The sequence below is a fragment of the Zalophus californianus genome, chromosome 4 (genome assembly GCF_009762305.2).
Source record: "Zalophus californianus isolate mZalCal1 chromosome 4, mZalCal1.pri.v2, whole genome shotgun sequence".
NCBI lineage: Eukaryota > Metazoa > Chordata > Mammalia > Carnivora > Otariidae > Zalophus > Zalophus californianus.
Window position 1 is genome coordinate 54,702,065 of NC_045598.1, and position 26,894 is coordinate 54,728,958.

A 26,894-nucleotide genomic window follows, 5' to 3' on the forward strand; every position below is an offset into this window, starting at 1 on the left:
TCTGAGCTCTCCACAGCTTCTAGGTGGGACTTCTGGGTTCATGCTGTGACTGCATGAATTTGAACAGCTTTTCCCAAATGAAGGCATTTTGCAAGTGGAGTTTCCAAAATGCTATCTTTTTTTTAATTCAAATTAGTTAACATACAGTGTAGTATTGGTTTCAAGAGTAGAATTTAGGGATCCAACACTTACATCTAACACCCAGTTTCATCCCAATAAATGCCCTCCTTAATGCCCATCACCCATTTAGACCATCCTCACACCCACCTCTGTCCAGCAAGCCAAATGCTATCTTATGATGTTGGCTTTTGCTAGAAAAAAAAATACAAACAGGAACTGTTCATTAAAAATATAGGTTTTTAAGTCATTGGAGATTAAAATATGGCTTAATTTGGGTAGATTGATATAACTTTAATTATTCTGAAAAGTGTTCTCTCCTATCTTAAATTAATAAAGTTTCTTTGAATTTAAGGTTCTGCCTCTATATGGGTATGATCTGCATTTCATTTTGCATTACTTTTCATAATTTCCTCTTAGGGAAATTTGTGTCACTTTCATTCCTCTCTTTGCTGTAGTTTATGCTACTTTTGAAAGTGATTTGTTTGCCATGAGATTGAAGCTAAAATCATAAACTCCCACATTTTCTTCTTAGCGAAGAATTTTAGTCTGGTCATTAAAAGAATTATAAAGTCTAAATGTTCATTTAAGATAGTTAATTCCTCTCAAAACACAGTATGAATTAGTAAAAGATTTTAAGCCCAGAAATACATATTCATAAATGGTTTTTTTTCTCTGATTTAAATAAATTACATCCACACATATCAACAAAGGTATAAGAAAGGTGGGAGCAATAGAGAATAGAACCTGGAAAATCAGGCAAATGAGAAAGTCTAAAATATTAGAAATAAAATTGACTAGAGTAAATAGTTCCAAAATAACGAGTTCTGTTATACAACATTCAAAACAGGAAGTAACCATTCATGGTTCTCTGCTTTAGGAGTCCTCCAACAATATAATGTAAGAATGAGACCAGAGATCTAAACTCTGTCTCTGGTTCTACGCATTCACTAGCTGTGGGTCTCAGAGACTCACTTCCCCTTCTTTATCAATAGGCCCTTGGTCCAGATATGCTTGGAGGCCTCCCAGGTATAAAACACTAGAGGCTTGTTTCCTGTCTATGTTCTAGAGTAAAACAGTCCTTCTCATTTGAGCAACCTTCTAGGGACTTACGTGCTTGTGCTCCTGGCCTGGATTTGGGGATTGGGGCAATACTGGGTCCCAGGTAGCCTTTAGGAACTTCGTGGGGTAGCCCATATTTTGAAAACAAAACTCTAAGCAACATCTCTTTCCCCACTCACATGATAGTCACTCTTGTTACTTGCTACAGAAAAATCCTGAAGAGGGAGAGTAATCAGAGATTGTTGGGGTAAATTGACAGCAGCCATAATCCAGGTGTGAGAAGTGAAAGAGAGAAGTCATATGTCTGCTCGTTGTGTTCTTCCAGACATCATCTGGTCCACCATTGTTCTACTGATGGTGGACAGTTTGCATTATTGCTATCTGTCCTTGTCAGGGGCTCCTCGTCTTCCTCATCACATCCCTACCCTTTGGTAGAGGCTGCCCAAATCACCAGGCCAAAAAAATTTCCTCATCAGCATTCATTCCATAGTACATCAAAGAGAAGAGCCAGGCAAAGAGGTCTTTCTACTCCTGCTCTCTGATTTGGGGAGTCTCCAATTTAGTCCAAATTATGTGGGAAATGAATTATGTTTATGGCATTTGCTAACACCCCGTTGTGTGTGGAAATACTTTTCTCTGTCATACCTAGTCTCTAAAACCTCCCCCCCAAATAATCTGGAGAGAAATTCCTTATGACAAAACATTAAAAGCTGTCAGTGAAGTTTTCTTGGAAGTTTCTTTCTTGTTCTTGTATGCACATCACTGAAATAGTACACCCCATTAGCAAAGCTATATTATACCACAGATCGCTTCTTTTTAAGGTTCTCCAAACTTCCTTATGGTTTAAATAAGCCACAGGCATGATGACTGCCTGTTTTCCTTTGGCCTGGTTACTTAAAGAGTGTATGTTTGGTTGGCTGTTTATGAAGTCCTCTATTACCCAAGCCTGTTGACTGATCCATCATTCTCTGACTAGGTATCTGTTCTCTCTTCCTTTTTGCTGATCACAGAGGCGCAGTCCGGTAAGAACCCTCAACATTTTTATCTTAAACATGTATAGAGAAAATTGTTGCCAAGGCAAGGTAGCCAGGTTTGGATTCCCCATTAAATTTCTGATAACTCAGGATGAATGAAGCAGATGAATTAGGTTTACTGGTTTGAAGCCTCTGGTCCTATAAGCATCAAGAGCATGTTTTAGAATTATCAGAACACTTTTCCATAACAAACTAAATTATTACATAGATATCCCAACCCTAGTGCTAAATTTGAAAAATGTGTGTGTGTGGGTGTGTATGGTGTATATACAAGGCCTGGAGGTTGGCCAGAAAGCACATAGAAGTTTACAACAAAATGACAATAAAAACTAGAAAACTATAAGGAAAGTAAGGAAACAATTTTTAAGCCACATTGTTTTTAAGCCCAAATTTAAAATAAATTCCTGGACCATAATTTACATTGGTCAGTATACTGATATACTGATATTACATAATAATACAGAATCACAATTTCCATCTTGGGAGGAAGAGACATGTTTTCGGGTCAATACTCCTAGACTGTCACATAAATCTATTATTTCACCACCGAAGTCGAATCAGTATTAGTTTGCATTGCTCAAAGTGAAATCCCAGTCATTTTTCTCAGGGTGAAGAGTCTGATGAATTTAAAGCAACAAAAGGAAGAGTCTTTACTATGTTTGAAATGACCTCCCCTCTGCCTTGAGAGAGGAAGTAGAACTGAAAACAATGCCCTCAGAAATGCCCTCCATGGGCATATGCCGATTTGATTAATCATTATGTGAGGCCACTAGTCTGCCCCAGCTGACAAGCTGGTGGTTCTCTGTTTACACCATATAGCCAATGATCAAAGATAACACCTTCAGGGACTGCTATTCACATGTGGATGATTCTCCCCAGCAGTTAGGCCACATGTCAGAGTATGACAAGTTACTCTTTTTTTTTTTTTTTTAAGGAAAAAGAGGAAATTAATTCAAAATGGAGGTGATTGATTCACAACACACATGTAAGGACAATCATTGAAAAGAGGAAAAATGTGGTCCTTTGGAAAGGAGACGATTTTTTAATTCAATGGGCTTTTTCCTGACTGGTTTGTGTGGTCGACATAACCTTGACCTTGTTCTAGATTTGCCATACTGCAACTCCAGGCCATCAGAGAGCCATGAGCCAGATTCAGCTGACAAGGGCGATTTTCTTGTCTGTTGCTGCTGACTTCCTGCTGATCATTCATATTATTTGTTCCTTTCTAAAGTGATATTATTTTATTCTTCCTAATCTCTCAACAACAGAGTTTTCTTGCCATATCTTGCTTGCACTGAACCGGTGATTGTTCATTTATGAGGAGCATTTAATAAGAATGTTACCCGGCCTTCTTGCTTAGCGCCTCTCCACAGTAAACGCCTAGTGAATGCATGGATACACCTGGAACCAATAAGTACCAAATAAGCCTTGTACCTTCTCTGGCTTCATAAGTATTACATTTTTAATAAAGGGGGTAAGATAGCCAAAAGATCTTCGATAATCTGGGGTCCCCTATCTCTTGGGTTTCAGGTCTCATAATTCTAGATGGATCCCATTCCCTCATGGCTAACCTTGTGATTGACTATTTGGAAGTAGAGGCCCCGGTATCTTTATTACACACCCATAAAAATCTGACCATCTGGGGCTCCGAAACCTAGAAAAACATTTTAATTCCATTTAGACGATTTGTTCTATTTTTGTCTACAGAGCCTTATTTTCCAAAAGCCAGCCTGTATCCAAACTCCCATGCTAATGACTGTAGCTGATTTAAATGACCATATTTAATTTAAATGCTTATTAATTTAAATAAACATGTTAACTTAAACATATGAATTTAAAATGTGTATTCATTAAAGTAAATAAAATAAATATCTATTTTAAAAATCTTTACTAAAAATGGAATAATTCTCTATAATGGCACAGACACACCAATTTTGTTATTAGGCAAGACAAGCCAGAACATATAGTTCGAAAAATTGAGCCATTCACTAGAAAACATCTAGTGAATTCTTGCTCAGATTGAAACTGCCCTTCTATTGTAAATGAGTTCAAAATGAGACAGGAAGTTCTGGTAAGTCCTAGGAAAGAAGGTAAGAAGTTTCTTCCAGGTCTGTTACAGAGGCACTACATCTTGTCCTGTGTTGTTAATGTTATCATGTGAGAGAAGAGAACGTACCTGCGACCCCCCACTAAGCACATGGTCACACCCTCTGAAATATTTCCCTATACTTGCCCTTTCCCACCCCCAGCACTGGCCCTGCCATTCTCTTAAGGCAGGCCCTCTCCAGCCATGTCCCACCCCATGATGCCACCCTTCCAGTGCTCTCCTTTTCTGGTAGCACCCCATGCTAAGAAACTTCAGAGTAGTTTTGAATCAGTTTTTTTATCTAATCAATCTTTCTGTGCTGGAAATAAATTTCTGCTAAGGTATTATAAAAGCGAGGCATGACCTTCTCAAATAATTCCTGCCAGGGCTCTTTGTATTCCTACAGTAGCACAATGCCTTGAGCTAAAGGAATGACTTCCAGGTGGCAGAGAGGTGGGCCCTGTGGCAGGCAGGGGGAGTAAATTGGGGTGGGGAGGGCACCTGGGGAGAACAGAATTCCCTGGCCTCCTGATTACAACAGCCCGTCCAGGGGCAATGCCTCCAAGTTTTCCTTCCCTTTAACATTTGTTGCTTAGATCTTTACAAATTACTTTAGTAAAATAATGACTGTTTTTACTGACAATTCAGGGACCGCCCCTACCCTGATAAAAGCAGACAATACTCCTAATACATTCTATAATTTTCAAACATATGTTAAGCTTGGATTTAGTCCTCTGATAGACTTCAAGGTTTGTTTTTTTTTAAATAGACTATTCAATGTTTGCTTAATTTATCAAATCTACCCAGGTAAGGGGTTTTTCTGGTTCAGAGACTTATGATTTACCCTCCCTTTCTCTCTATAATCCTTGAGTAAAACGAAAAACTGATTTATATGTGTTTGTCTACAATTTCCAACTTGAATGCAATTCTGAGAAAAATCTCATTTTTCCCCATCTGCATTTCTGAGTTCAGTTGAATTGCAATGATAGAAATATACATATTGTACATAACATATATGTGGTCTTAAGCCTTATAGTGTCTATTTCTAATTCTAGGGTGCAATTAAAAGGAACTTATCCAGTAAGTATATCCTAGCTACCAGAAATAGAATAAATTTTAAAAGAAGAAATAGTTCCTTAGATCTTGGAGTATATATATATATATATATATATATATATATATATATATATATATATATATATTTGCATTATACACTCTTGGGCTTGATTTTTAAGGCTCATGAATACTTTACTTTTACAGCAAAGAAATTTTGTAATGATAAAGGGGCCTCATGGGTTCTGAATGATTAATATTTAAATTCTGAAAATGAGTATGTTTTTGGAAAAACATTGCTATCTTCTTCCTTTATTTATCAACCCTTGATGTATCATTTGCCTTTAAAAATGAATTTAATCAAGTGTGGATTTGTTGAGGGGGGAGGGGGGAGGAGAAGGGCAGAAGGAACTGAAGGTAGATGCAACTAACCCATTCATAATGTTATCTGATATAAAAATTGTAGTCAACCAAAGTGATATGATACAGGTTATAATTTACGTAGGGCATGATTTTCCTCTGTGGCATATAGCACATTCTAGCAAATTCAAATTCATATAACATTTTCTTGGCATTTCAAGAAAAGAACAGGCAAAGAATGCTGGATTCCTGTACTATGTGCATATGGCCTGGCTTAGTATTCTCTTATGGTAATTGGAAAGCGGAACTGCTCAAGGCGGCAGACGTTTGAAGAATGGTAGGCTACTCCGCTAAACTCTGCAATATACAACTCTTCTGTGTAACGGCTTATCATGGTAATTCCTTGGTTAATTAGGCTTTACAAACGCCAGATCAAATGCTACTACATATGTCTGATATGTGGCTGTTAAATTGCAGGGTAGAGGGTTTGTTTTGCAAAATTTTCATATTGAGTTGCTTATTGATGGGACTTAAATCTCTAAGTGTTTCCAAACATAGCTCATAAGACATATCAGGAAGGAATAGTAAAAAGTATGCCTAAAAGCTTTCTTTGTCCTATACATCAGGTGAAGAAGTGGCAAGACCCAGGCGTTCCACACCAACTCCAGAACTTATAAGGTGAGCATGGAAGGCGTTAGTTGTGTTTTATGTAAGGCTTCATGCAGTGTTAACAATTCAGCAAATCTCCTTTAGGCTGAACCCTCAACTTCTATTAATAACGGCGCTGTTCATACGTAAGTCCATAGCATGATTCAAGTATGTTATCATTTCTCACAAGTGCAGCCTGAGGAAGATCCTTAGGGGGAAGAACTGTAGAGTCATCTCTACAGACAGTGACTGTCTATCAGAATGTGCAGGCCCCTCACTAATGGGAGGGTTAAAGTCTGTATGAAGAGGACTTTTGGTGTTTGCAATGCTGATCTGATACATGATTATATTGCCCTATAAAGAATAACCTGTTCAGTTGGATCCAATTTTGTGATGCATTGCACCTGTCATACACCAAAAGAATCTTCTATTTGTTTTTTTTTTTGTCTTTGACAAAACATTGTATTTTTGCACTGTGTATCCTTTGGGTTAAGTACTGTACAAATGGGCATTGTTTTCCCAAAAGACTACTATTTCTATTTAAAAGATGGATCTTTTTCATTTTCCCTCCTTCTCCAGCCCGACTCCCCCTTCACCTCTTACTCCCAGTACACAGACACACACACAGACACACACAGACACACACACACACACACACACACACACAGAGAGAGAGAGAGAGAGAGAGAGAGCTCATCAGGATTAATGAGGGGGTTCAGGTCTGGGAAGAAATGAAGATTATGCAGCCTTTTGTTAATAATCAGTTTAAGTAATAATTAGGAGAAAAGGTAAGATTTTAACTTATTCCCTCCTTTCCCCTTGATTTCTCAATGTTCTTTTTCTGAGATAAGGGGTGTTTAAGGTATTAGGAGGTTATAGCTAGTCTATTGTGTTTGTTGGTTGGGGAGACAGGTTGGAAATTAGAAACTAGTAGACCTAGTTTCTGATTCAAACACAAACTTCCTGGGTGGCTTGTCATTTAACCTCCCTATACCTGACTTTCACTAATCACCAACCGCATTAACTACAATACAGAGATGTGATGAAGACAAATATAAATGGTTTTTGAGATCCAAAGAGACTAAGGTGCTTTGCAATAAACTGTTATCTCTAGTATTATCTCTTCTAGGTATAGAGAATCATGATGATTTGAAAGAGTTTTTCTTTTTCAACTCATTTCTATTGGGCCCTCTCCTTGGTTTCCCACTGAGAACTGGGGATCTTATCTCCTACTGATTCTCTTGGTCCATAATACATTTGACATTTTTACGTATACTTTCTAGCCCCATGGGAGCTTCCATTCATGCCTTTGTACACACACATCTATCTGCCTTACCATGAAAAATACTCGAAAGCTTGTATATCTTTTTAGCATTAATATTCCCTTTCTCTCTGTTTTGTTTTAATCTGTGTGATTTAGCAAAAAGCCTACAGATGACACGATGGCCCTTGCTCCCCTCTTTGGTCCACCATTAGAGTCAGCTTTTGATGAACAGAAGACAGAAGGTAGGAAAAGTGTGTATCTCTCTAGATTTTTTTCTTTTCATTGAAGTATAACTTGCCTTGAGCAAAGGTGTGGGTTTTGAGCCATGTACCATCAGATCCTCAAGGGAAAGAAAAGTTCTGATCTAGGTGTGCTGTTGGAACAAGAGTTTCATTTGAAAACCTCCAGTATTTTAGGATTTGCAACTTTACTTCCGGAAATATCAAGTAGCTAACAAGTTCACTCCTCAAAAGCGGTAGGTAAGAATTATTGCAAATGGATACAAATCACCGGAAATAAGTCAGGGAATAAGTGCTCTGTGAGCCAAATGGTCATCATGGTGGAGCCAGACCTTCACACTCCCTGGCAGAGTCACTGTCACGGTGATCCAACCTCCCCGACCACATTTACTCTCTTCTCCACCTGGTTGGTGGAAGTGTCAATTGGATTGCTCACAACAGACTTGTTTGCAGGCTCGAGACCCAGGAATGACCCTGAATCATTGAGCAACTTACAAATAAAGTGTTGCGGAAGAAATATCAATTCAGCCATTATTATTGGGTTTACCTACTAAATATTTACTCCTAGAATGAAATATTTAACTTTTTAAAATTACCCATCTTTTTCAGATGGCTATAGATAGTATATACCTTGCTTGCCAAAATGAAGCTCCTTATAAAAGGGATCCAATCTATTCCTGAAATGTATTTATGCCCAGTGCGTGTATCTCTGGTATCTGTGTTTGGTAATACGGAATATTTTTTCTGAAAAGTCATTTGATCTAAAAACGCTGTGGTATGTATATAATAAAAATGTTATTTTTTATACTGTTGGTCGAAGAAATCAAGTTTAACTGTTAAGGACAACAGGGCTTGAAAGCATAATGAGTAGACTGCACTACAGTAGCAAAGAGACTCCAAAGTACAGGGACTTAAACAATATAGAATTTTATTTCTGTTTTATGTCAACAATCTCAAGGTAAACAATATAAGACTGGTAGGGTGGGTCTGCTATTCTTTTTTTTTTTTAATTTGATTTCATATGGATTTTTTTTTTTTTAGATTTTATTTATTTATTCATGAGAGACAGAGAGAGAGGCAGAGGGAGAAGCAGGCTCCCAAGGAGCAGGGAGCCCGATGCGGGACTCGATCCCTGGACCCTGGGATCATGACCTGAGCCGAAGGCAGACGCTTAACCATCTGAGCCACCCAGGCGCCCTGGGTCTGCTATTCTTAACATGTGGCCTTTGTCTCTGGGTCCAGAGGAGCTGGTCCAGCTCTCATCATCTCCCAGTCAGAATGAAGTGGGGAGGCGGTAGGGGACAGGGAGGGCTAGGATACTCACTGCCAATTAATCTGCAAGAGACATATGTCACTTTAGCCAGAGCCAATCAGAGAGAACTTAGTGCCATCTGGCCAGCTAGAACTTTTTAACTGAGGAGAAATGGAGAATGGATACTGGAAGAGAGCTAGCAGTCAACCGCATCAAAATATTTTTCAATAATTAAGTTAGGAAAATGCATAAGGAACATCCCTAAATTGCTCCTTCAGGGATTTGAATGTCTACAACTTAGAATCCCCAAGTAAAGGTGGCCTTGCAATGAGTCTGTCAGTTGTCTTACTAACTCAACTATGATCAAGTTTGTTTTTTTAATGACTAAATTGTGTAATGACTAAAGGTGGGGTTTGATTTGTTGCCTCTGCATCTAACTATTAAAGGAATTCCATGACTGTATGGAAACTTGATTTACAAAATGGAAAACAGTTTTTAAAAAATCAAGGTGGTGTCCCACATCAAATCCATTAAAAAAAAATGCTGCTTCACATCTTTGGATAATATTTGCTTTCATGTTAAAACAGAACTAAGAGCATCTTTGGGTTTGTGATGGAGAGGAGATACACAACTGAACTTGTCTATGAGCCTGGCTTGCTTTGTCTTGAGGCGGTTTCCCCCCCAAAGTTCTATAAAGTTCCAGCCTTTGCACCAAGCACACTAGCTCTTCCAATATCCACACTTACCTTTCAGATCGACTCACTCTCACTTCTTTTTATTGATTCTCCCATCACTAATTTAAAAGGCCTGGGGGGAAAATATGTATTTTGGAGTTAGGTGTGCATGCCCAGGATCAGATCTTGGCTCTTCTACCTCACCAGGTAGCTCTTGGGCATGCTATTTAATCACTTTAATCTTTGCTTCCCCTGCTGAAAATGGTACTAATATCAACCACCGGGCAGTGTTGTACGGATTAGAATACCTACTAATAGCTACTGACCTTGGGATAAGTGTGTTATATAGATTTTGTATACCTTGTGTTTATTTGTATTATCTCCTGTGACCCTTTTAGTAACTCTCAGATTGCTCTTATTATCTCTACACCGAAGGAAGGGAAGCTCAGAGGTGAAACCACTGGCCCAAGGTCCTACAGTCTTAACTGTAAAGACAGGATTCAAATTCACATTCCACTAACTTCCCAGCCTGTATTTTACAACATAATGAATTACAAGCAGTACTTATGTAGATCCTGGCACATGATATGTGCAGAGAAGATCTGGTTGTTTACATTGCATTGTTACCATAGCAAAAAAAAAAAAATCTAAACAAGGAAACAGAAGAAATAGAAACAAATTAGGTTCAGTATCATTAGGCCCAATACCTTATTTCTCTGATTTACTTTAAGTGTGGAAACTCTTATTTATTTTCTGGTTCTCTTAAGATATTTACCAAACATTTTTAGAATAATGTCATTTCTCTTTTTGATGCTGTTAAAGGCTTATTTAAAGACACTATATGATCCTTTAAAGCTATGAACCACTCTACAGAACCCAGGAATTTTCATTTCTGTAACCTATTCACACCAAACTTTAAATAAACCAACTTGAAATGACTGTCCATGGGATTAACGCCTGGATCATTAAATGGGCACCAGAAATAGAACCAGTATATGTACTGACATTCAGAATGTCCTTAAGTGACCAACCAGGAAGAAAATACAGATGCTCTATTTTGAAAGTTTTTATTCAGCTATGTGTGCACACACTGACACCCCTACCATCACCACACACACACATACACCACTGCCATTTGCATTCTTTGCTTGAAAAGCATGAGGAGTAGCACACTTCTGAATTACTTTGCTAGGACTGAGGAAAGAGGGAGATGATTTTGCGAAGCTCAACTTTAAATTGAAATTTTAAGTTCTAAAATCCAGGAACGTTTCTTTTTTGAACTCACCCTGGGAAATTTTCTTTTATGTTTCCAGTTCTTTTAGATCAGCCTGAGATATGGGGTTCAGGCCAACCAATTAATCCAAGCATCGAGTCGCCAAAGTTAACAAGGCCTTTTCCCACTGGAAGTAAGTTATGTGTCTGCTGTGTCTGGAAAAATAAGTGACTCATTTTGCTGTCTGTCTGCATAGTGAAATTAGGCAACTTGTAGAAAGTACGTAAGCAACATTTGGACTATATAATATTAAGAAAAGATGTGATTCTAATAGGCTTTAGACTTAAAGGGACATAGGGCAGTTTGTCAAGGCAAGAATAATATAATAAAGTAAAATTATTGACTTTGAATCATAGCCTCTTCTGACATCCGATAGGCTCATTCATTCATTCATTCATTCAATATGCATATATAAGAGGGAGAAGCAAGGAAGGTAAAGAAACCAACCATGCTCCAGGTACTGGGCTATCACACAACACAAAAGTGAACAAATCAGATAGTCTCTGTGAGTCCTACAGGACAAGGAGGGTGCATGGGACAGAAAGGACACATTGAGATGAAAGAAGGATAATTGGAGAGCAAGAGAAATGATGCTGTTTGGTGGAAAGCTGAAACAGGAGGTCAGGGCAAACTTGTCTCAAATCAGGGGCTGCGAGCACTGCTCTTCCAGCACGCCCCCCACTTCCTCCTGAAGATGCTCTTCACCTGTAGTGGGTTGGACTATTTGGCCTGAATGAATTGCTCCTTTGGTCAAGCCACCTGCTTGATGTATTTCTTGAGTTCTCATTTCATTGGACTTCCCATAACGTATGTGCTTGTGGAAAGCACTTGTTAAAATGCCTATGGGAAGAAGACTGGGTCTCGGAGAAAGGAGTTTGGGGGTGTGGTGGGATGCAGAGAGTATTTTTGTTTTGTGAAGCTCACGTACACACCAATTAATACTCTTCCAGTTCAGCAATCCCAGGGTTCTACTTTATGGGGCCCAAAAATAATCATCGGAATTAACCAAGGGGATTCCTGATCAAAGGCCCATGAGGTTGTTTGCTGGAGATATTGCTATAAAACCATGGGATCCGGTCTTTTCGAAGATATTTCTCTCATAAAACAGGACAGGAAAAACAGCATCACCAATAACTATTTTAAGCATCTAAACTTTTCAAAGATGTGCTTTGAAAGTATATGAACCCCATTGGGGTGACTTTGAATGATTCTCTCTACTACTGAGAAACAAAGCCAGCAAAAAACTCTAACTTCCTTGAAAAGCTTTCTTGAGAGACCTGAGCCACCCAGATTCCTAGAAAACCTTTGCTAGATGCCAAGAAAGGACATAAATGAAATGTTTATGTAGATGATGTATTGATTTTAAGACCAATTATTGGCATTTTCGAGTTTTCTGATTTTATGTGGTGTGGTTACACTTAGCACAGCAAAGGCTGTTGTAGAATCGATGTGTATTGGATAATTTTGTTCATTTCGCGATTGCAGCATAAGTTTGCTACTTTAGATTATTAGGCTTTTATGGTGTTTTATGTGTTTTTGTTGATTATGACCTTAATTTTTGCAGAGAACCTTAGCCAGAAACAGAGCCCCTGATTGACTCTTAGCTTCTACGGAAAAACATGATCCATTTGAGGTGTAGTTTTCAGAAGCTCATAACTAAGATTAGGAGCCACATATTTCTGGGCTTTAGGAAGATAGCTGTTAGTCATGCCTCTTGTGTAGAAAGACAGGATGCTTTCTAAAATTAAATGAAGTCAGGTGGGGGTGGAGTGACAGAAAGGGGCTCTTTCTAGTGCAGGCAGGCAGAGGGTACTGCCAAGCTCTCTCCAGCCAGCGCCCAGCTGACCCACTCTGCTTTTAGGTCATGGAAGTTTGGACAACATTCAAGATTCACAAATGAACTTGAGTCTGGTTTATGAGACTAGTGTGAACTCTTTGAATCTACCAAACGTAGCCAATGACAGGAAAACATGCATTTAAAGAGAGAATAAGAAAAAAAATGTACCTGTTGATACAGTAATCCCTAACCTTGCCCACAAAATGACAAGTCCAGTTCAGAAGGCTGAGTCTCTGGGCTGGGGCCGTAAGACAATACTTTTTCTATCTCAGAGGGTTTGGTTCACCATCATTTTTACCAAGGGAATCTGTATATTTTCTCTTGCCCTCAATCATATTGCTTCAGACTTTCAAAAATATACTAAAAGTTAAGATGTATAACTTTGAGACATCTTTCCAGAATCCATCTAGGCAATACTATCTTGACTATATTAAAAACCCCTCACCCGAGCCTCCACCAAGACATTCTCATTCCCTTCACCATACCCTGGATTGTGATCATCTGTTAACATGATATTCATTCATTCAATCATGAATTCCTTGAGGACAGAGGCTCCTTTTATTCAACCCCATGCCCCCAGTTCCTAGTACAATCTAGAACTTTGCCGGTGCTTGAAGTTTGTCAAATAAAGGGTTGAATGAATAAAATGATGACATTATTATTGTTATCATCTGACGTCCTTTTGACGGATTCTTATTATCATAAAATGGACGAATCTGAATGGGTCCTGCTTCCGTTTCTTAGCTCTGAACTGAAAAAAATTTAGACCATTAATGGTTATAGCATTTCCAATAGCAGGAATATGAATGAAAGCCCAAATCCTGCTTATCTACAGAATATTTGTAACTTATGGAGAAAGTGATCGATGATGCTCGGTTTCTGTGTCTTTGCAGCACCCCCACCACTGCCTCCCAAAAACGTACCAGCCACCCCACCCCGAACGGGCTCCCCGCTCACAGTTGCACCAGGTAAGCTTCAGGTTTTTCAGTACTGGGATGATAACAGCAATCAGCAGTGGCCCTGGACCTCACCCAGCCCTGGACATGTCAGGAACTGTAGAAACTCAAGCATGAAAATGTTTGCACTGGGTTTTCCTTCCATGACAATTTACTATGCAGACTTATTTTAAAGTCTCACTCTCAGGTTTCACAAAAAGTTTCACTTTCTCAACTCCTTTTTCCTCTGTATCATTTTGTTGAATGAGGGTCACATTTACTTGTGAGATGAAAGAAAAAGAAAATCTCAATATCAAAAGTCTTTGTCTAATTGGCCCTTCACTCCGTTGGATCTTATGTTAATGATTTACGAATTAAAAAATCTCAAGGCACAATTCGTATTTTCCCAAGAACCGATCATTGTTTTTCTAGAATTAAAACTGTCTGATCTACAAAGACATAGAATGGTTCCCAGGATGTGCAGCCTAAGCTTGGGAGGTGGGGAATTTTTTTTCCCAGGAATCATTATTATCCCATGGTGAAGAGATGTGTAAGGATAATGAAATATGGCAAAGAAATGCCACATGCCTTTAGACAGATCATTTCTAAGGCACATCTTTACCTTCTATTAAAATCAATATTACACATTCATGCAATTTATAATCTACCTTGTCCTATTGGGCCAGCAAGTCAAAAGCTGTAATTGCTGTTATGTGTCTGGGCCGTTAGAGTATGGTTCTTTATCCCTTTTGGAATTTTATTGCTGCTTTGTCCTTTGCTATTTTTGCAGCCTGGTGAGTTTGATAGCTACAGAGTAGGTATTTATCAACAAGACCAAGTGCAAGGCATGGTCATTTTTGAAATTTATATTGATTAAAACCCAACGAAGAATCATCCAGAGCATCATAGGTAAAGGTGTTTGCAAGTTCAAATCATTTTGGCTCCTTGTATTCCCATAAATATGTTAGATATAAATAAATCTACCAGCGACAAAATTATAAATAGTGTGGGACATGCAAACTGCTACCCCATTTATCTGTAGCCTTGGAGCCTTGAAGGTTAATTCTTTTCTAATGTGAAATATGGAAGTACTGAGGCAGCGCTTAGAGCCGATGAGTTATTTAAAGGTAAAGTTGCCTCTGCTTATGCTTTGCAATCATTCAGGGAACAGCTTCTAATTTCAATAACCTCAGTGTTTAAAAAGTGCACTTCCTCACATTGCAGTTGTTTTCAAGCATTTCCTGCCAAGCTGTAGAAGATAGTTTTAAATTTTTTTCTTATTACTGGTAAGAATTAGAAGAACTGATGCTAATGTTGAAGCAAAACCGAGATTTTCCGTTTCATGACTCCAGATAGATGTATATCACAGTTATACCTACGATGTTAACAGGTTAGACTTGATGGGAAAAGAAATTATAAAGATGTTTTGACAGTTTTCCCCCCTATTAAACAAGTATATACAAAGCAGTTCTGATAAGTAGTAGATGTCTTCTCAATAACCTGTGTGTGTTGTATGTGGGATGTATATGTGTGTGTTTGTAAATACACGTGTGGGATATTTCTTTAAATAACCATTGTACTGTGTTTCTGGTGTATTTAAGGTGGAGGATGTACAACTAATTATGATATAATAATTTTTTAAACTAAAAGATATTATTAGTTTCACCAAACATTTTAATATGCTAGAGCAGTCTTTGTCAAATATGAGGGTGATTTTCAGCTATCAATTATTTTTTTACTGTGTTGTCTCTAGGCTAGACTTTCAGAAGGGACCTCCCTTTTGGGATTGCAGTTCCAGAGCCTGAACTCTGTGAACCTTTTCAAAGTGCAGCCTTTTCAAAGTGATCACCCTTTGCACTCTTGTGAGCAGACTTTAAGAACAGTAGCACGCTCAGCACTTTCAATGGTGGTAAAAATAGCTACCTGGGGTCACCTAGCAGAAAGGGCAAAATAACAGCATAAGAAGATGATGCTCACATTATGGAGGCAGGGAATGCTCTCCTCCCCTTCAGCTCTGATCCAGTTATTTTTACACCTCACAGAGCAATCTGTTTACTATTCTTTACCTCACCCCTCCCGCCCCCCCAATACAAATAATATTCACCAAGTCAATTAAAGTTAAAAATCAACTACTTTAACCACAGGAAATGACCAGTCAGCCACAGAGGTCAAAATTGAAAAACTACCATCAATCAATGACTTGGACAGCATTTTTGGCCCAGTGTTATCCCCCAAGTCTGTTGCTGTTAATGCTGAAGAAAAGTGGGTCCATTTTTCTGATACGTCCCCGGAACATGTTACTCCAGAGTTGACTCCAAGGGAAAAGGTGGTGTCCCCACCAACTGCATCAGACAACCCATCTGACTCCCCAGCTCCGGGCCCCCCGGGCCCTCCAGGCCCCCCAGGACCCTCTGGTCCTCCTCGAAATGTACCATCGCCGCTCAATTTAGAAGAAGTCCAGAAGAAAATTGCTGAGCAGACCTTCATTAAAGATGATTACTTAGAAACAATCTCATCTCCCAAAGATTTTGGGCTGGGACAGAGAGCAACCCCACCTCCCCCACCACCACCCACCTACAGGACTGTGGTTTCATCCCCTGGACCTGGCTCGGGCAGTGGTACGGGGACCACCAGTGGTACGTCTTACTGTTTGAGTGTGCTTCATGTGCCCGGGAATGGCCGTGGCTGCTGCAGTGTGAGCGACACCCTCCTCCTGCCTGGCAGTTGGCTTTAGAGCTTCAGCCATCCCTCCTCTGGTTTGGGTGTTCCGTGGCCCCATGGCATGTCCTAGTGCATCGAATGCTAACCGTCATAGTGCGAGTCTGTGATGTGCTCTGCCCTGCACTCCTAGTGCTCCTTAGGAGCGCCCTGCCTTCCACCTTGCAGTTAGGAAGTGCATATTTTTTAAAGGAAGCTGCTTTGTCATTGTTTGGAATTCAGGAAAGTTCTAGAAAGGCAGATTTCATAGCCAGTGAGTTTCATGCTGAGTGTCTCATTTCCCTGTCAGATGCCTGTACAAGAACGTTTTTTAGTTTGTTTTGTTTTCAGCTTTATTGAGATATCATTGGCAAAATTATGAGATATTTAAAGTGCAAATTGTGATGACTTGAGATATAGATATAGATGATATAGATATAGTAAAAGGTTTCCTCCCATCGAGTTAATTAGCACATCACATATTTACCTTTGGGGGGGTTGGGCAGGGGGAAGGGTGAGAACATTTAAGCTCTACTCTCTCAACAAATTACAATTATACGATATGGTGTTATCAATTATACAATACAGTGCTATAGTCACCGTGTTATGCATTAGATCCTCAGACTGTATTCATCTTATAACTGAAAGTTTATACTGTTTTCTTCCCAAGGATCCTAATTTTGGTAGGTAGGTCAATGTGTTCTTTCTTCTTTGACTTCTTTTCTTTTTCCTTTCTTTTTCGGTAGGGGCAGAGCCATGTTAACCCCTCTAATTACTTCAGAAAAAAAGAAGTAGGGTTTGAAAAGATTTTTTAGGGGACAGCAAATAGAATGTACCTTACTATATCCACGATATATCAAACTGCCACTGAAGACAAATGATTCTTTGATTTTATTTTGATAAGCTCATCAGCCTGTGAAGTCAACTCTAAGCATGGTGACAGGTGATGGAGAAGTCTAACAGAAATGGACATTTGGGACCCTCTATGCAAATGTTGATGTTGAATCTAACATTTTGGTTTTCCTTCTTTGAAACTTCATTTTATGTTCTCATCCTATAAAAAGATGGCAACAGCTGCCATGCACACCGAAAAAGATCAAGATTTTCTAATGTCTCTTCTTCCATATTTTTTCTTCTACTGGTGCTCACACTGATCTGGCAAGAACCCCCCTGCCCAAGTGCCTTCCTTCCTGGGCCTGTGGGTTCAGTTTAGGCACCTTCTGAGTTTTTTGTTTTTCATTTGCTTTGGAAGAGGTGACCAAGTTTATGCTATTTAGATCTAGTAAGAGACAGGAAGGAAAGACATTTGTCCCCACTCTAATAGCCACTTGAATAGTCCTCTTTCAATGGAGTATTTCAGTGCTTGCTCTGTGTTTGAAAATTCCTGTGCTTCAAGCATCCAATCTGATCAAGGAAAGGGCTGGAGAGTCACCTGTACCCAACACAAAACTGATGTTTTGTATGATTGCGTGTGCCCTAGGTGCCTTCCTCCACCAAAAAAGGAAAACTACTCAATACTCAAATAAATTTGGGGAACATTGTGTTAAAATAAAATCAGCAGGTTTCTTTACCATAGGACCTCTGACAGCCTTTAATTTGCCAATAATAACAGCTATAGTTTCTTCTCCTGGGTATCATCTTAATCCTTTGTGCACATCATTTCATCCTTAAAACAACCCCATGTGATAAATGCTCTCTTATTTCTATTTTACAGCTCTGTAAACTTGGGAAAACTGAAGCCCAGAGATGTCAAGTAATTTTCCCAAGTTTACACAGCTATGGGTGATAGACTTGGGATACTCAGTCATATTCAGGTCTGTCTGATTCTAAGCCTGTGCTCTTAACCCCGGAGCTCTCCCAGCACTCTTTTAAAGTTTAGTTACAAAATATCCCAAACTTATTTGACCACTGACACCCACCTATTCTGCCCTGTGTCATCAACAAAATCACCAACAGTTTTCTCTCAAAACCCACTCTCTATGCTCCTCTCCATAATTCTAGAAGGTTAGAGCACCCGCCTTCATCTTCTGCTGCGTTTTTAGATCATTTTGGGAATATAAGCCTCCTTACATATCTGTAAAGGTAATAAAAAGACCCTACTTAAAGCCTTCATTTCAAACTTCAAACCTGTCTACTGTCAAAGAGGGGAGTGCTTCCAGGGTCTTCTATGGTGCTCTCTTACCAGGGTGAAGCTCTCATCTTCTGAAAAGGCTTCTAGAGGAATAATCCCCTTGTTCCAGTGGTGGGCCACTGTGCTTTCCTCAAAATGAACATGTTTAGGTTGAGGAAAGGGAGGACAGGGCAGATTTGTCGCTCATCTGTTTCTTCCATCACTTTCCACGAGACTCGGGAAGACGTTTAATTGAATTGTCCACTGATCTAATGAGTGAAGAAGGGAGCCTTGGCTTTCTTCCTGAAATCTTTGAGAATTTTGTTGTCGTCTCTATGTTTAGCTTTGTAAATTATTTAAAATTGTTTTTAGGTGTTACCAGTAAAGACTCTTGATTCTTAATAATTGAGCTGGAAAAAGACTATGCTTTGTGGGTAAAAGATGGGATTTCTAAGTGGAAGACTGAACTGGGTCAATGAAGCTCATGAATAAATAAAACTTTGCACAATTATCTCCTTAATTAAGTCCCAGTTTATTTGCCATTTAATGTTTTATTGATGGAATATACACAGACTAGCAGAAATGTATTTTAGAACAATGAGAGATGGCCTCATGTTTTAAAGATTAGCAATGCTTCTCAAGACCTCCTTTTTATAACACTTAGCCTGATGAGACTAGATTTTCCTGTACATCTCAAACTATATTTAACTGGGTACCATTATGCTCAATTTTAAAATTTCATTCACTTGATCACTGACCAAGCGTAGACAGTACACGCAGCCTTGTGAATCAGTTGGGTTACCTGATGTTGAAAAACAGTTGGATTCAGGATTTGCTCCAAGAACTTTGATTTCCTTATGGCAAAGTTATAAATACCTAGTTTGGCCAGAACTTTGCTTTATTGGAATGCAGATGACAATTCTCTTGGCAGAGGCCATTTCTTCTTCCTTGTGGGTGGTGTGCCAGGGAATGGGAAGGAGAAAGAGTTTTATTGGCCTGTAGAGACCAGGGAAAGAGAGATGTCAGTAAAGATAGAATGTTCAGTGCAACACTTTCCAATTTGAGAAACTAAGGCAATATTAGAAGATGTTATACACATACACACACACACACACATTTATAAACAACTGGGTTTAACCTAAACAAATATATTTCCTAACTACATGTCTTTTAGAGTGGCAGAGTCCAATTAGGCAGGCCACTAGCCAGCAAAGAGAGATGGAAGTTGAAGCAGTCATTATGGGGCTACCAAAAAAACTATGTTAGAACTTCGAGTTGAAGCAGCAAATGGACTGAAAGCACGTCAATGGCTGTCAACTTTTTTGAACTCACAAAACTCAAATAACATACAGGTGATTTTTAAAGTTAAACCTGAAACAGCAAATGTCCAGTTTTTTTTCCCAGCACTGCTCTTGGGAATAAACACTGCTTGTAGAAGAAATGAAAATATAAGATCAGAGAATGAGTTTAGAGATGTGCAAATAGTCTTCTACCCTCTTAGAATACGAAACAATTGTGCAGCCTCAAGAAAGCATGGGAAACCTCAGTTCACTTATAAAATCCCCCCCAGGCCCTGACTACCCTCTGCTGAACCTCAGGTTTTGTTAAGATGGTTTTGCTTCTTAAACGCTGCCCCAGTGTCCTTCTAACTGCACAACAAATCAATTAAATCAATCCAGTTAGGAAAAAGTGAAAAGAAGACAGTTAACTAGCCACTTTTTTCTTTGCTTTTAGTTGTGTCTATATGAACAGACAGTCTTTACCATCATCATCAACACCTATTCTCTTTTATTTGTGTATCATTTTATAGTTTACTAAACACTTGACAAGCATTTTCCATTTCGATTGTTACAACTACCCTGTAAGGTAGAAATGTTTCATTTCTGGCTCAGAGAAGTTAAAAATCCCACAGCCGATAAGAGCCAGGCAGGGCCAGAACTCAGCTCCTCTGCCTTTTCATTCAGTTTTTCTCATTATTCCATACTGCTTTGCTGACAACCCCAATATTATCTTTCCCAAGCATTACTGACAGTGATTTTCAAAACTTTCCCTCTTAGAACACATAGAAAAAAGATAAGCAGCTGACCTTTTCCTGAGCTTGATTCAGAAGACTATTGGAAAAAGACCCACGGATAGATATTTTGAACCATCCCTATGGTGTGGTTTCCCAGTGAAACAGAACCTAGAAAGAGCCCCATGAAACTTCCTGACAAAGACTTTGTTGTTTAAAGGTTTATTTTCCATCTCTCTGCTGTTACTTCTGTTTCCTGAAAACATCCTGGGTGTCAATCTATTAAGTCAAAAGGAAACTTTGTAGTGGGACCTGTCAAAACATATCTTCTTTTTTTTATTCAAGAAAAGATTATCCAAAGACTAAAAATATTTACATTGAGAGAGATGTTGGCAAGCTGCTGTTGCAAAAGTAAGAGCAGACTTTATGCAAAATGTGGGACTTCACATTCCATCTAAAGCTACAAGACACTGCATTTAAGAGCTTGAGCTTTGGAGTTAAATCAACCATCTGAGCTACGGGACCTTGAGCAAGTTACTCAATATCTCTGAGCTCTCATTCTGATTGAGGTGGTGAGGCAGTAGGGCTAGGGATGGAGGTGGCGGTAATTTTAGCAGGGTTTCACACTAACGAAATTACACTTAGAATAAACAGCACAGAGAAACACAACGCACTCAATATTTCAGGTTGTATTTAAATAAGGGGAGCAAGGTTTACCCCCAGGGACTCTCCTAAGCTGAGAGCAGATTCCAAGATGATGGGTTTTGTTGTTCAACTTCAAAGCTCTTTGGGAATCTGGAGATCTGGAGATGGAGATTAGCAACTTGCTGATCTAGGTTTCTCCAGAGAACACAGTTTTGTGGCATGTTGGATTACAGGAGAGGAGTGGGCAGTTATTTTCCTGAGGTGGGATTTCTTAGAATGTTTTGAAATGATCTGATACCTGTGCTTCTAACCAAAGTGACAAAACCTCCGGAGTAGTTGGAACTTTTCTGAACAAGCACTGTTTGGAATATTGATCTGAATTTCTTCAGGTTTGGAGTCAAGTAGTTTATCCATGTAGACCGACCCCTGAGTCTCAAGACCCTACTGGTGTGTTGATTAGTGTGCATGCCAACCTCTGTGTGTCTTCTTTGTTTCCCATGTTTGTCATTGACAGCCAGAAAAGTAAATCCAAGAGGCTCTTTTCAAAATCACCACAAAAATCATCATGGGCCAACTCTACATAGAATAGATTACTAAGCAGCCTCCTTCAAAAAATACAATCCTCTAAATTCAGTGTGATTCTGTTACTAAGATTCTAAATGCAAATTACTTGTGCAACATCTAATTTACTTTCTTATGGTTCCATCCTTTGCTTACCATCAAATGTTTACTTAGATTTATTAAAGTTAGCATTCATATTTTGAAGCACAGTAAAAAAGATAATTCTCTTATACGTGTTTTTTTTAAAACATATATATATATGTATATATATAATGTGGAAAAATCATTCACCTTCCTTCAAGGTCTAACTTCCATTTCCATCTTGGACATTAATTCTGAATATGCAAAAACAAGAGAACTTATTATAAGTTTGGTGTGTATGTGGTCAAAATGAAAGGTCCTCACCACCAGGCTAAAAGTGTCTTAAAGCATATTTTCCATCACAGAGAATAATAAAAGGATTTACCTTTCACTGGGTGTCACATGACAACAAAAGGCAATAAGCTTCAGCTTCTGCCATCAGCTCTAGTTCAACCGAGTGATTTTTTTTCTTTATTAAAAAAAAAAAACCACACACACACATACACACTAGATGCTAGAGTGTTGAGTGTACTAACTGCTGGGGTGAAGAAAATTGTCTGGGACTGGTGCTGTCCTGGGGGGGATGGGGAAGGAGGATTCAACGATGACAGCTCTTGGCCACGCATGGTTCTGGCCATTGTTAATACCAGCTTGTTTTTCAGGTGCATCATCCCCTGCTCGACCAGCCACTCCCTTGGTTCCCTGCAGCAGCACCACCCCTCCACCGCCTCCTCCCCGGCCTCCATCTCGGCCAAAGCTACCTCCAGGAAAACCTGGAGTTGGAGATGTGGTATGTTCCCTTCTGCCCCGGCTTGCTCAGAGACTCATGGTGAGAATGACAAACAGAAGCCAAAATGCCGCAACACAGGCTACCTCAATGGCCTCCTATCAGTTGTACAAATGGCCCTGACATGTGGCATCTGAAAGGCGGTCACTGCAGCGTGGGTGTACATTTTGACCCTCCCTCAATCTCCACCACCTTTCAAGTCGAGGTCTAAAATGATAGGAATAGGAGGCTGGGGTTCTCGGTTCTGCCCGCATGGGTCTGATGCAAATTAAGGTAGTAATGCTCAGTTGTGCTAAGACCTTTAGAAAGAGAGGTGTTTTCTTTCACTCTATTTATCCGGCTTGGGAAGACTGCAAGAGAGGGTAAGTCCTGGTTTCCATCCCCAGACTAAGAGAACTTACTGGTGTTAAGCACACCGTGTGAATACAGAGGAGGGTGGTAGCCTGATAAATTTGTTCCAGAAGTTTCTTGCATCGTGTTTTAAGGCTGAAGAGGTGGCAAACATTCTGTGTGAACAATTGAGAGACTCCTGGAAGAGGAACATTTCTTTGCTATCCTCGCACAGGAGTCACAAACTGGGTGATGTCCATAATATTTGGTATAGCTAGCACAGTTGAGTATACTGTATTTAAATATGTTTAAATGGGTATAAGCTCTCACGGGAGGTTACCTGCTTAGTTCCTGAGGGCATGTAGCTTCACAGTCCTGAAACATCACAGATCTCAGCTTCTCTAAGCCTGAGGTACCTGCACACTGTGATCGATGGTTTCTCTAGCTCCATCCACAAACTCCTGTAGAGATAGAATCAATTTCAAGATAAAAATGATGTCACCTATACTCTTTTAAGAACCTGAGTTGTCATATCCAGAGCTGGAAGATGTCAAAAACATGGAACAAGAGTACTCCAACCTGCTTATCTAATTTTCTTCTCTTTTCTTCTCCCTGCAGCCCAGACCTTTTAGCCCTCCCATACATTCTTCCAGCCCTCCTCCGATAGCACCCCTTGCCCGAGCTGAAAGTACTTCTTCAATATCATCCACCAATTCCTTGAGCGCAGCCACCACTCCCACAGTTGGTAAAAATTATCTCCTGTCTTTTAATCTGTTTGTTGTTGTGACTGGCTATTTTTTTATCATCTGAAAACCTCAAGGCCCTATACTTCTGGTTGAAATTGTTTTGCTCTGTGTTCTGCTACTATCAGCTGACTCTTCTTTTAAAAGCACCTTCTCAGCAAAGGAGGCGAAATGCTTCAACTAAGCAAATAAACAAATAAAAGAACATTAACACCTGTATTTTGCAGGAATTGTCTTATGCTATTCCATACAGAGCTACTCATAAAAGTAAAGAAGAAATCAACAAATAAGGTCCAGTAATTTACATATCATTTCTATCATAAAAATAGTCTCCTTTGAGGAGGAATGTTCATTTAAGTTCCAATCGTGTACCACATCAGAACTCACGAAATTTTGATCTTTTATTTTTCTTAAAGCTTTCATTTCTTCATCACTTTTGGTTGTCCTTATGTTGACAGATGGTATAAGTGTTGGCATTGTGGGACTTGAGTAAACTTTTTGACATTCTTTTCTAGTGCTTTTCAGTGATGTGTGGTCAGTTTTCCCTGAGAAATAAGTCATTGCTGGCATTTTCAGTAAATGCCTTTGTGCCTCTTTCCTTATGGTGTGATGAAAGTCAAGAGTTGAGAATGGCTGCTCAGCTGGAAGGTTTTCCCAGGTTTAAATGCCTCATTTTGCCTGGAGCATCTTTCCTCTTCCCAAGGCTGATCTCTCTCTACACCTCTTCACCCATCTTCCATAAGCTGCTGCTTCTTTCATGTTTGCATGGTATCTCTGACCTGGGGCTCCACCCTTCCATTTTTTCCCATTGTCTTCCTTTATTGTCTGAACTCCCCTCCAAGTCTTCCATACTGTAAACCAGCTGGCCCATCCTGCATTGCTTGGGAGAATCATTAACTCAAAGCTAAATAAATCCCTGCTATCATTTACCAAAGAAGAGCACACTACAGAGTTGCCCATGTGAGAAGTACTTTGATCAAAGCCTGAAGCTCTTCTGGAGAACTCCCTATTTTCCCAGGGATATAAATGACGGTGTGCCTTGTAGGGGGCCCCAAAGAGAATTTCAACTATATCATGTGTTCTGTATTTTTAATCAGACTAGCCCAAAACAATCTTTCAAATTTGGTGAAAATATAACCAGCTGTCCAATTTTGTAGGATTCATTAAAAGACAGCTATTTAACATCATTTATATAGCCATGTTTGTTCTTTCTCTGCATCACCCATTGAGGTAACTGGGGGCTTTCTCTTTTAAGATGCCTATGAGGCCAGTTCTCTCTGGAGTTTTTTCTCTACTGTTCCAACCTTTTTTTTTTTTTTTTTTTTTGACACTCTTTAATATTCCTGATTGCTACAGCCATTTCCCCCACTCTTGCTCTGTTTTTTTGTTTTGTTTTGTTTTGTTTTATCTGGGGGTTCTGTTTTTTTTGTTTTGTTTTTTCCTCAAGGTTATTTGTCCCACCTACTCCATGTGATTTCCCTGATTGGTCAGAGAGGAAAGTAAGAAGCATCAACTCTCACTCACAAAGTGGACCTCAACTGCCCTCAGATGAGTGACTAACATATTCTTTAAACTCATTGAGATTCATAGAGAAAATGACACACACAGAGAATTTGAACCGTGTACATTTTTATACAATGCATTTTTATACTCCCTGCCACAGAAATCTCAAATCCTGGCCAGTGACTTTGATTCTTAGTACAACCAGTATGCATTCTTTCAAGATGAATGACAGAGGGGTTAAAAAAAAATTGCCACCTGAGAGGATACTCAACATTGCTTCATTGCTGAGGAGCATTCTGATTTAATTTGTTTGGTTCTGGGTTTTGGTGGGGTTTTTTTTGGTTGTTTTTTGTTTTTGTTTTTATTTTATTTTTTTTGTTTTCCTCTTCCTCATTCTCCTGTTCTTTACTTCCTGCTGCAGTGGGTCACCTGACAGCCACTTCTCTCTGAAGTAGATGCCTTGTCAGATGGCTGCCAGCAGCTCCTGTGTATTGCTGTTTATCTCTTTTCACAGAGGATGTGCTTTGGCTGTGCTTAGTCAGCCAAGGGGCTGACTATTCATGACTGACTTGGAATGTCAACTTTATGCAGTAAAATAACTTGCGGGGGGATAGAGAATTTCAGCAGCAAATTTTTGAGATCAGTGGCTCAACATTTCCCTTCTATCACACAATACTTTTTTGACATTTCCTGTGACATCTGAGCCAAAACTGGGGCAAATGTGGTGGAAACTTTGTACGTATTTATTTGTACTTGCTTATTGCAAAGTTGAATGTAATTCAAGGACTAAACTTTTAAGAGCAAGTCTAATCTTCCTACACAACAGTTCCTGTAAGAATATGCCTCCAAAACACTTTGGACATAAAATCTTTCATGAAAGCTATGATTATAAAGTAGTAAATCTGATGCCACACCTGAAAATAAGACTTTCTGTGCATCACCACACTCAAATAATAAAGAACCCCTCTGCAACTGTATATCACTGAATTTGAGACGCCCTCCATCAGAAGATACACTATTATTTTATATATGATTAAGAAAAGGAGAGGAAAACTGCCAAGTAAGCTAAGATGCAATGCTTTCTTATCCATTAATTTTAAGACCCATTCCAATTTCAGAGATGTTAAAATGTGAACAAGTGCACATATCAGAATCAATGAAATATAGTACACTCCTTTTGCATTAGAAACACTCATAGGACCTTCACTATTTGATTTGGGGGGAAAATCCTATTAATATTATGGGAATAGAGAAAATGTTTAAAATTATTCTAAGAAACAAACTCTTAGACATTTAAAGATAAACAGAGATACCTGTAATTTAAATATCCATTTTTCTTACTTTTTTTCTTATTTCTAAGGGTGAGAGTCAGGGTTTTTTTGTTTGTTAGTTTGTTTTTTTAGATGTTTGCAAAATCTTTTTTTGGTACCCCAATGCAGTAAGAATACCATAAAGACAATTTTTTCATTGTTAAATGAAAAAATATATATTATTAAATATATTATTTATGATATACCTTCACTGTTAATTATGCAATTTCAACTGCATCTTTAACATCATCTCAGAAATCTGAATGAATGAAAAGTAACCAT

General features: G+C 39.0%; 1 protein-coding gene across 7 annotated transcripts in view; it reads left to right on the forward strand.

Moving 5' to 3' along the window:
* Nucleotides 1-26,894, forward strand: part of SGIP1 (SH3GL interacting endocytic adaptor 1) — a 213,008-nt gene that overhangs the window by 132,498 nt on the left and 53,616 nt on the right. For 3 of the 7 annotated variants that reach the window (XM_027618928.2, XM_027618939.2, XM_027618947.2), the window contains exons 10-18: nucleotides 2,190-2,201; nucleotides 5,355-5,379; nucleotides 6,339-6,390; nucleotides 7,781-7,875; nucleotides 11,103-11,195; nucleotides 13,793-13,867; nucleotides 15,979-16,470; nucleotides 22,602-22,729; nucleotides 23,675-23,801. In XM_027618928.2, coding sequence (XP_027474729.1) covers nucleotides 2,190-2,201; nucleotides 5,355-5,379; nucleotides 6,339-6,390; nucleotides 7,781-7,875; nucleotides 11,103-11,195; nucleotides 13,793-13,867; nucleotides 15,979-16,470; nucleotides 22,602-22,729; nucleotides 23,675-23,801 — 1,099 coding nt within the window. The remainder of the gene's footprint in view (nucleotides 1-2,189; nucleotides 2,202-5,354; nucleotides 5,380-6,338; nucleotides 6,391-7,780; nucleotides 7,876-11,102; nucleotides 11,196-13,792; nucleotides 13,868-15,978; nucleotides 16,471-22,601; nucleotides 22,730-23,674; nucleotides 23,802-26,894) is intronic. The other 4 variants (XM_035727226.1, XM_035727227.1, XM_035727228.1 and 1 more) reach the window with 3 other exon arrangements.